Source organism: Phasianus colchicus, chromosome 5, assembly GCF_987193195.1.
Source record: "Phasianus colchicus chromosome 5, bPhaCol1.hap1.1, whole genome shotgun sequence".
Taxonomy (NCBI): domain Eukaryota; kingdom Metazoa; phylum Chordata; class Aves; order Galliformes; family Phasianidae; genus Phasianus; species Phasianus colchicus.
The window spans coordinates 6,256,827-6,266,633 of record NC_143440.1 but is presented as its reverse complement, the minus strand read 5'-3'; the positions used below and the strand labels follow the sequence as shown (position 1 = coordinate 6,266,633).

The 9,807-nt window shown below is 55.2% G+C and overlaps 3 protein-coding genes across 3 annotated transcripts; all 3 read left to right on the top strand.

Annotated features, from left to right (window-relative positions):
• Positions 1 to 1,798: 1,798 nt before the first annotated feature.
• On the top strand, positions 1,799 to 3,997 carry LOC116237931 (dispanin subfamily A member 2b-like). Its single transcript, XM_031607370.2, has 2 exons — positions 1,799 to 2,957; positions 3,531 to 3,997. Exons 1-2 carry the CDS (start codon positions 2,745 to 2,747, stop codon positions 3,729 to 3,731), a joined length of 414 nt encoding a protein of 137 aa, XP_031463230.1. The 5' UTR covers positions 1,799 to 2,744; the 3' UTR covers positions 3,732 to 3,997.
• Positions 3,998 to 5,819: 1,822 nt separating this feature from the next.
• Positions 5,820 to 7,780, top strand: LOC116237935 (interferon-induced transmembrane protein 3-like). Its single transcript, XM_031607374.2, has 2 exons — positions 5,820 to 6,389; positions 7,462 to 7,780. The coding sequence occupies exons 1-2, from the start codon at positions 6,210 to 6,212 to the stop codon at positions 7,621 to 7,623; spliced, it is 342 nt and encodes a 113-aa protein (XP_031463234.2). The 5' UTR covers positions 5,820 to 6,209; the 3' UTR covers positions 7,624 to 7,780.
• A 310-nt stretch (positions 7,781 to 8,090) lies between these two features.
• LOC116237936 (dispanin subfamily A member 2b-like) lies at positions 8,091 to 9,764 on the top strand. Its single transcript, XM_031607375.2, has 2 exons — positions 8,091 to 8,479; positions 9,362 to 9,764. Exons 1-2 carry the CDS (start codon positions 8,294 to 8,296, stop codon positions 9,509 to 9,511), a joined length of 336 nt encoding a protein of 111 aa, XP_031463235.1. The 5' UTR covers positions 8,091 to 8,293; the 3' UTR covers positions 9,512 to 9,764.
• The last annotated feature ends 43 nt before the right edge of the window (positions 9,765 to 9,807 follow it).

Genomic DNA, 9,807 nt, shown 5'->3' with positions numbered 1-9,807 from the left:
ACAGCGCGTCGCCACGCCAACAGGCCGGCAGCCGCGGGCCGGGCCATAGGGGCGGCGGGGGGAGCGGCCCCGGCGCGGTCCCCGCAGTGTGTGGGAGCGGGGGTGTGAGGCGGCGGGAGGGACGGAGCTGTCCGTGCCCGAGGGGGGCGGCGGGTCGGGTGAGACGAGGCGCGTGCGGACCGGCTCTTTACCCCATCGCCCCCCAGCGCAGGTTTGGTACGTCCCTCCGTGCCGCGCCGAGGGGTTGCGGGGCCCGGCCGGGGAGCGGGGAGTGGCCGCGGTGCGTGCTGGGATCTGTTCCTTTCCTCTCCCTTTCTATCTCGTCCTCTTTCCATCTCATCTCCATTCCCTTTCCAGCCCCATCCCATCCCAACTCTATCCCCATCCTCATTTCTATCCGCGTCCCGTACCCATGCCAACCCATCTCATCGTTAGACATTCCCCTCCCTATCTCATCGCTAACCTAGTCTCCATTCCATCCCATCTCCATCCCATTCCAATCCCTATCCCTTCTGCATCGCATCTCCATTCCCATCCCAGCCCCACCCCAGTCTCCATCCCATCCCACAGCTCAGCTAGGCTGAGACCGCCCACAACTCACTGCACCCCTGCTGCCCAGCCTTTCCAGGGCAAATGGAATTTTTTCTCGTCCTTGCTGCAGTGCGGGACTGGAAACGAAAACAGAGGAAGATTTCAGCAACGAGGAAAAAAAAAAAAAAAGACGACATCTGCAGCTGGGGAAACTAGAGGGCACCCGTGCTCCAGGCTTCATGTCCCCGCCGTGCTCATGGGCAGGTGCAGAGGATTAATTGGCTCATAATTAGGTGCAATTTAGAGAACCATGCAGTGCAGCTCTTATAGCTGTCCTATCGGCTGTGGAGTCTAACTGGACATTAGGGGAATTCATGTTGTTGTCCCCAGGGAGCAGCACCCCATGGCCTCCCCTGGGTACTTCCCCAGAGCTGGATGTAGGGCTGGGCTTTGGCCTCCAGTGCCTTTTGGGACAGCCCCAGGAGAGAGCATGAGGAACGTGGGGGGAAAGGAGTCCCAGCACCGTGCGGTGGGGGCTGTGATGTAGGTTTTCTCCATCAAGTGCCTAGAGTAAAGCACAGGGGTTTGTGCTCCCAGTGCCACATGAATGGAACCTGATGTAGGGTTTCCACCTGGGGTCAACCTTAGGAATTAGGCTCCCAGTGGGGACACAATGTAGGGTTTCCACCAAACACTGAACCCAACCTCAAGGCTCCCAGTACTACATGATGTTCAGGTAGTCTTTCTTGGGACTTTAACATCTTAATCAATGACATCGATGACGGAATCGAGTGCACCCTCAGCAAGTTTGCTGACAACACCAAGCTGAGTGGTGCAGTCAACACGGTTGAAGGAAGGGATGCCATTCAGAGGGACCTTGAGAGGCTGGAAAGGTGGGCCCGGGTGAACCTGATGAGGTTCAACACGGCAAAGTGCAGAGTTTTGCACTTGGGCCGGAGGAATCCCAGGCATCCCTACAGACTGGAAGGAGAGGTCCTTGAGAGCAGCCCTGTGGAGAAGGACCTGGGGGTCTTGATAGATGAAAAACTTAATATGAGCCAGCAGTGTGCCCTTGCAGCTTGGAAGGCAAATGGTATCCTGGGCTCCATCAAAAGAGGGATGGCCAGCAGGGACAGGGAGGTGATTGTTCCCCTCTACTCTGCTCTTGTGAGGCCCCATCTGCAGTACTGCGTCCAAGTGTGGAGCCCCCAGTACAAAAAAGACAGGGAGCTGTTGGAGAGGGTCCAGAGGAGGGCCACGAAGATGATCAGGAGACTGGAGCACCTCCCCTATGAGGACAGGCTGAAGGAGCTGGGCTTGTTCAGCCTGGAGAAAAGAAGGCTGTGGGGTGACCTCATTGCAGCATTTCAGTACCTAAAGGGAGCCTACAGAGAGGAGGGGAATGAACTCTTTGAAAGGGTATCTAACTGAAGGACATGGGGAAACGGTTTTAAGATGAGGCGGGGGGAGATTTAGGTTGGATGTCAGAGGGAAATTCTTTACAGAGAGAGTGGTGAGGTGCTGGAACTGGCTGCCCAGAGAGGTTGTGGATGCCCCATCCCTGGAAGTGTTCAAGGCCAGATTGGATGGGGCCCTGGGCAGCCTGGTCTAGCATTAAATGGGGAGTTTGCTGGCCCTACATGTGGCAGGAGGGTTGAAGATTCATGATCCTTGAGGTCCCTTCCAACCCTGGCCATTCTGTGATTCTGTGATGATGGAGTCACAAGGACACAGTGTAGAGTTTCTCCACCAAGCACCCAGGCTTAAGCACAGGGATGGGAGCCCTATTGCCTCTTGACAGTGACACAATTTAGGATTTCTCCATTAACTGCCTGGAGTCAACTTCAGGGATGGGGGTCCCAGTGCCCTATGGTGGAGAATTGATATAGGGTTTCTTCACCAAACATCCAGGCTCATCACTAGCCACGGGAACCCCACTGCCACGCGGTGGGGACACGGTTTAGGCTTTATTTCACTGACCCCCCGACCTCACTACTTCTCTACCAGCCCCGCACCCCACAGCCTGACCTGTGGAGGCCGAGTAGGGGACATCCTCGGGGCCAGCGCCTGGCGTTCACAAGGGGCGGGCGGCCCTTTTTTCCCTCCCCCTCGCCCGGCCCTCCCCATCACTGGGCTGCGAGGAAACGAAACTAGCTCCCTCCATCCTCCCCTCCCGGCGCCGCCCCCGAGCCTCATAGCCCCCGAGCCCCAGCATGGAGCGGGTCCGCACTCCGGGTCCGGCGATTCCACCGTACGAGCCCCTAATGGACGGGCTGGACATGGAGGGGAAGACACGCAGCACGGTGGTGACGGTGGAGAACCCCGTGGTGCCTCCTCCCCGCGACCACCTGGCCTGGTCGCTGTGCACCACGCTGTATGCCAACGTCTGCTGCCTCGGCTTCCTGGCGCTCGTCTTCTCCGTGAAGGTTGGGGAATGGGAAAGGGGGGGACGGGGGATGGGGAAGTGATGGCATCTGGAGAGGAATGGGGGGGGGGGGGGAAGGAGCGGGAGGCGGTCATGGAGGACCCCCGTGTGGCTTACAGAGCTCCCCGATTCCAAACAGAATTGTGGAGCTCCAGAAGTCCTAGCCCTGGGTGCCCCTTGGACCCTACATAGCCCCGGGCTTCAAAAAGATCCATGGAGCCCCCAGATCTCTTCTGCCAGGGTGCCTGTGGACCCCACAAAGATTCAGGGATCCTTGAACCATGGAGCCCTCAAAACCTCCAGTCTCAGGGTACCACGTGGACCCCACAGAACCCTGTGGATCTCCAAAAGCCCCAGCTCGGAGGTACCCTATGAACTCCACTGAGCCCCTGACCCTGGTGAAACCCATAGACCTTCCAAAAAAACCCTACTCTGGGGTGTCTCATGGAACCCACAGGCCCGCCATCACCACAAGGAGCCCTGTAGGCCATACAGAGCCCTAACCCCAGGTTGCCCCATGCGTCCCACAGAGCACCCCCCCAGCCCCCATTGACTCTCCTGTTGGTCTCCCCAGTCCAGAGATCGCAAAGTCCTGGGTGACTACAGCGGGGCGCTCAGTTATGGCTCCACTGCCAAGTACCTGAACATCACGGCCCATCTGATCAACATCTTCCTCATCATCCTCGTCATCGCCCTGGTTGCCAGTGGCACCATCGTGATAGCCAACATCTTCAACCACCACCAGCAACACCCCGAATTCATTGGACCCACTTAGCTGCATTCCACGGGCAGAGCTTCACTTGGGGCCATGCTTTCCTTGCTTCTTCTAATCCCTTCTCCAGTCACCATATAGAAAACCGCCTTGAGACACTCCTTGCTCTGGCAGGATCCTGCAAAAACTGGCTGCAGGAATGGGAACCCACAGACTTTGCTGCTTGCCACCTCAGTCTGCCTTTTTGCTATTATTTCAAGTGCCTGTAAAAGCCCTAAGGGAAGCACCTCATCAGTAAAAAAAAAAAAAAAAAAAAAAAAAACCTCAATAAAGGTATCTGTCACTTTTGTCTCATGGCTCTTCTTTTTTAGAGGGTAGGGGTGGGAGCAGGAGAGCCTCCACAGTGATGCTATTGAACAGTTGTCCCCTTTGTCACCCTCTGGAGCATGACAGGGATTATAGAATGATTAAGGTTGGAAAAGACCTTAAAGATCATCTCATTCAACCATCAACCCATCACCACCATGCTCACTAACCATGTCCAGGATGCAACAGGACCCAGCTGGGTGAATCCAGCTCACAGATTTGGGCAAAATGGACCGTGGCAATGACAAGGGCACAGAAAGCATCCCCTACCCCATCTCTGGTAGTATGCATGAGTGGGTTTCATTTGGAGATGAAGAAACTGTGGGTGGGGTGGCCCCATCCCAAACTCCAGTGATGCTGTGTTTCCCTGAAATGCTTTGAAGGGAAAGTGAGATGACGATACCTCTTCCCTTCTCTCTGGAGCTTTTCGATATCACACCACCACTCCCATCTCAGCTTTGCAGCAAGGCAGAAATCACGCCTACAGCTCCAGCCACATTGAAAATGAACCCGGAAAGGCCCCAAGCACCCGACCAATAGTCCTGGACAGAGCTGACCTGGCGGGGGTTCAGTTATGTGCTTGGCCTGGCTTCCTGCTCCCCAGCTCTGTAAGGGCCGGGGCCCCACAGGGCTGGATGGAGAAAGCCTTTTTCTTTATTTCTCCCTGAAGAACAATGACTCCTGCCAAGAAGCTGCACTCATGTGCAGGATGTCAGAAATCCTTCCTGCAAAACACAACAGCCATTTGTTGCAGGATCCCTGGCAGCCTCGGCTGAGTGAATCATTGATTCCTACTCTTCTTCCCGTAAAAGCAAACAGACATGTGCTAGATCGTGCCCTCCCTGAGCGCTCCCCTCGTCTCACTCCATCCCCGCTGGCCACACAAACATTTAGCTGAAAACCCCCCAAAAATCATGTTTTTTTTTTTTTTTTTTTTCAATGCACCTCCCTGATCTGTTGTCACATGCAAAACCCAGTACATCCTGCAGCCAAAACTGTGACATCCTGACATCCCAACATCCCCTGGGGAGCACATCTCCAGCCCTAATGGGCACCATAGGGATTTTGCATGCATGGATGCTCCCTGGGGCCAGGCACTAGTGGGCAGATAGGGATGCATGGACAGAGCAGGGATGCTCGCAGGACAAGGGCAGATTGTTCCTCCTCCTGCAGCAATTGATCCAGGCTGCTGGCAGGTGGCCAACGAGCCTTGAACTCCTTGCCCTAACAGCAGAGACAAGAAGGGAGCAGGCAGCAGGCTCGGCTCTCTGCATAACCCACCCCAATAGACATCCAGCAGACCCCAAACCCCAACCTCACTTTGCAGACACTTTCCCCCTTTGCATGGAAAAGCCACCCCTGCATCTTTGCTTCTCACCCCAACCCTCTTCTGCTCGGCCCCTTAACTCTGCCCACACCCCCCAGGACTCCCCAATATATTCCCATCCCATCATTTGTTTGGGTGCAAAAGCAAATAGAGGAAAATGCACAGAGGGGTGGTGATGCCAGCAAGATGTTCACGCCAAGCTCATTAAGATAAGATAGCAATTAACCCCATTTACAGGGAGAAGGGCACCTGCAGCTTTTTGGGGGCACAGCTGTGGATTGGTGCTGGAGTTTGAGCACAAAACCAGCTCCGAAATCCCCTCCTCCATTCACACCCTTTCCCCTCCCTTCCAGACTCTCCACTTAATTACCACGGTGACTTAATGATCCTCATTAACTTGAGAGGATGCCAGGAAAAGACCTGATAGCTTTGGTATGAGCAATACTGGGGAGCACTTGGGTCTGCACGCAGGTGGCCTCTACAGTGGGCAGGTGATGCTCCAGGCACGAGCCCTTGCCTGAGTGGGCCTCAAAACCCACAGCTGCTTTCATCCCATGCCCACCGGGATCCCATGCACCCCACATCCCCCCAGACACCTGCCCCAAGAGACTTTGTCCTGCGCCATCATGCCATGTGTACTGCAGCTTTCAGATCACCATGCCCACGCTGGCACCGTGGGCATAAAACAATTCCCAACATCCCCAAAGGGAGTTTGTCCCTGATAGGATCAGAACTGCCCACGCCCCGGTGCCAGGCGGGGTGTCCCCACCCCAGCAAACCCTTCTGCTCACCTATAATAGGCAAGGCTATAAGGAAGGGCATAGGCACTGCAGCTGCCCTCTGGCACCATGCAGAGCTACCCGCAGCACACCAGCATCGACATGCCGCCCTATGGGCAGAACATGATCACCACTGTTCCCATCTCACCACAGCCGCCCCCCAGGGATTTTATACTCTGGTCCCTCTTTAACTTCGTGCTGTGCAACGCCTTCTGCCTGGGCTTCTGTGCACTCTCGTACTCCATCAAGGTAAGGCAAAACTCTACCCAGCACCTCCTTGCTTAGCTTTGAGGTCTGCCCTCCATGCTGCGGCTCCCAAATCCCATCCCCTTTTGTTGCATCATGTCCCAACTTCCCCCATCCCAGTCCCATCCTATTGTGTCCCATTATGTCCCATCTTTCCTTGTCCCATCCCTTTACCATCCTATATTGTCCCAGCTTCCCCCATTTTGTCCCATCATGTCTCACCTCCCCTCATCCATTCCCAATCCCATCCCATCTGTCCTACCCCACCTTTCCTCATCCCATCCCAATTCCATCCCATCTTCTCCCACTGTGTTTTACTTTCCTCCATCCCTTCTAATCCCATCTGTCCTGTTCCACCATTCTTCATCTCAATCCTATCTTGTCTCATCCCATAGTATCTCACCTTCCCCAATCCCATCCCACCTTCTCACATCCTGTCCCATGCTGCCCCAGACCTCATCATTACCTTGCTTCCTCCTGCCACATCCATTCCTACCACAGTGCCCCGTATCTAACTTCCCTGGCACCCACCTTTGGAGGTCGACCTGCTACCTTTGGGTGCTTTGCCATCTCTTCCAAAGAAGAGGGGCTCCCAGTAGGCACAATTGTTTTTGCTCCTCTAAATTATCCATAAGTGAGCCCCAAACCAGCTGGCACCTCCATGAAACTGCAAATTCAGCTCCTACTCCCTCCCTCTGTCCTTCCACTGTTACTTCCAATAAGGAGCAGCTGTTCCCCATGTACCTTCCCTTTATTATCTTTAAAGTTAATCATCCTTAACAAGCACTCTGGGAGGAAAGGTTAGCAGCTGCCAGCGCCCCAAGAAGCACCACACAGGCATGCTAGGATCTCTGGCCTTCCTCACAGCTCTCTACCTCCAACAGGAGGAGCTGGCAGCACAAGACTGCTGACTTTTAATTAGCCATTAATTAAATGGCTGTGAGCTGTTTCCCATCAGGGTTGGCTTCCTGAGAGTCTGACACCCTATGGATGCCAGTGAGGGTGGTCGGGTGATGATGATTGACAGAGACTTTGATGTTTTGGGTTTCACCACCTCCCTCCTCCCCCTCTGCAGTCCCGGGATAGGATAATTGCCAAGGACTTCATTGGTGCCAGCAGCTACGGGAGGACAGCCAAGATCTTTAACATCATTGCGCTCTGTGTGGGACTCATCGTGACCATCCTCTCCATCATCCTGGTGATTCTCTACCTTCCGTTCTACTTTGTGAAGCCCTGATCTGGCCTGATGAAGAGGAGCATTGCTGTGGTCCCAGTCCTCCTCCCCTCTATCCCTACTCCCATCAGTGTCCTGGTGCCACCCCCGCTGAGGTGACTCTGTTCGGGATGAGACCTTGGGGTGAGCTCAAGACAAATAAAGCTTTTTCCTTGTTCTACTTCTGTCTGGAAATGTTGTGGTTTTAGGGTTCAGGAGGTTGGGGCTGCGCTACAGCTGACACAAGATGCTTGGGCAGAAAGTGATGTGTCTGTGCAGTACAGTAACTTGCCTTCCTGCAGCTCCTAAGGTTGCTCAGAGCCACCAAAGCCAGACTCGTTTCTGCATCATCCCGTGCAGATAGCCACAGACTCTCTACAAGGGGAAACTTAGGGTCCCGCTCTTCCTTTCCTCCTCTGCTCCTCCCTTTGGCAGTTTTCCAGTTCCTCAGAAGCCGCTTTGCCTTCCCCCCCCACCCTCCCTTTCGCTCCCTGGCAGAACGCTAGGTCTCCCTGCGCCCACGCGGTCAGTGCACCCACACCCGGGGTCTGAGGGGAGGTGGACGAGGCGCCGAGCCCATAGAGGGCTGACTGCTCCGCCTGAGCTCCGGAGGCCGGCGCAGGGGCGGTGCGGGGCTAGGTTTCATTTTCCGCAGAGTTCCCACCTCCCTCCCATCCTCGCTGCGCTCCCGGCCATGAAGCCGCAACAGGCGGAGGTGAGCATCCCGTTGCACCCACCCGGGCGGGGACCGCCCCTCTCCAGCGTCCCCCAAGAGCAGCCCCGCGACTTCGTCCTCTGGTCCCTCTTCAACGTTCTGGTGGGCTTTGCTCTCGCCTATCTCGGCTGCTTCTGCTTCCCCTCGCTCATCTTCTCCATCAAGGTGAGATCCCCCAGTCCCCCACCCCTGACCTCCTTGCCAACCCGTCCTGGGATCCCTCGACTCGGGGTCCCCCAAGCTGATCTCCCCCCAACCCACACCCTCCACTTCCATTTGATGCCCTCTGATTTGGTGGCCCCCAGTATTATTCCATCCAACCCAACTCTCTTATTTGGAACTTTCCAACCCAAGTCCACCCCTGTCCACAATGCTCCCCAATGCATCCCAACAGAATACGATTCCCAATTGTGGGCACCCCAATCTGGTGCTGCCCAACTTGACCCCATCCAACCCAACATGCAAGCTTGGGTCCCCCAACCCATAACTCACTAAATCTATGATGCTTCCCTACCTATCTGAGTACAACACGATCCTCCAACCCCAAGAACCCCAGTCCAGTGCTGCTCAACCTGACCCCCCCAACCCATGATCCACTGAATCCACAGTGCTCCCGACCCATCCCAACATAACATGATCCTCTGAGCCCAGTCTAATCTAATGCTGCCCATATTGAAAACACCAACCCCTGTCCCACCCAATTCACAGTAGCCCCAGCTCTAAACTGATGTATCCTTCCTGACCCAGAACTGCCATTTAACATATCATGACTACTACCTGATTTGGGACCATCCAATTTGGTGACCTCAATTGCCCTCCTTGGCACCCTCTCAGTTTGCACCCCTCTGAGCCTTCCAACCCCAAAATGTGGGACTGTGTGGGAGCACATGGGCATCTTCAACCCCTGCTTCCCACAAGGTCCCACTAAGCTTCCATGATGTCCCAGCTCCACCTGACAGCCCCACAAAGCCAGGCTGGGTCCCCCACCTTCCCTACCCCATCAGTGAAGTTGAGTCTCCCCCACTGAATCCCTATTTGTCCCCCTAGGCCCGCGACTGCAAAGTGCTCGGGGACCTGGAAGGTGCCCGGCGGTATGGAACCTGGGCCAAGGTTCTGAACATCGTCTTCTCTGTGCTGATAGCCATTGGTGTGTTGTCCACTATCACCGTTGTCATCGTGCTCCTGAGCAGCAGATAGATACAGAACTTCTGCCAGCATCCCACTGTCCTGTGCTGTGCTCACCCCCATAACTCCCACCCACCAAAAATGTGTCCCAAAGAATTTCTGCTCTGGGGAAGGGGTGCAAAGCCCTGTCCCCTCGCTGCATGTGGCATGGCAGGGATGGGTGTGGAGCTCCTTTCTCCACTTCTCCTAGGCTGTGCTGGTATTTAGCCAAGCTACAATGTATGCGTGGATTGGCACTGCTACAAATAAAGCTCCTGCTCACCAAGCCCTGCTCCTGTTGCATTATTCACAGCATGGATGGAGGAGAG

What these genes read in the sequence shown, in the direction of transcription:
- LOC116237931 (XM_031607370.2), top strand. Translation starts at nt 2,745, where the DNA reads ATGGAGCGGGTCCGCACTCCGGGTCCGGCGATTCCACCGTACGAGCCC. An exon ending in CGCTCGTCTTCTCCGTGAAG is followed by an intron (nt 2,958 to 3,530) that starts GTTGGGGAATGG and finishes TGGTCTCCCCAG; the next exon opens with TCCAGAGATCGCAAAGTCCT.
- LOC116237935 (XM_031607374.2), top strand. Translation starts at nt 6,210, where the DNA reads ATGCAGAGCTACCCGCAGCACACCAGCATCGACATGCCGCCCTATGGG. An exon ending in CACTCTCGTACTCCATCAAG is followed by an intron (nt 6,390 to 7,461) that starts GTAAGGCAAAAC and finishes CCCCCTCTGCAG; the next exon opens with TCCCGGGATAGGATAATTGC.
- LOC116237936 (XM_031607375.2), top strand. Translation starts at nt 8,294, where the DNA reads ATGAAGCCGCAACAGGCGGAGGTGAGCATCCCGTTGCACCCACCCGGG. An exon ending in CGCTCATCTTCTCCATCAAG is followed by an intron (nt 8,480 to 9,361) that starts GTGAGATCCCCC and finishes TTGTCCCCCTAG; the next exon opens with GCCCGCGACTGCAAAGTGCT.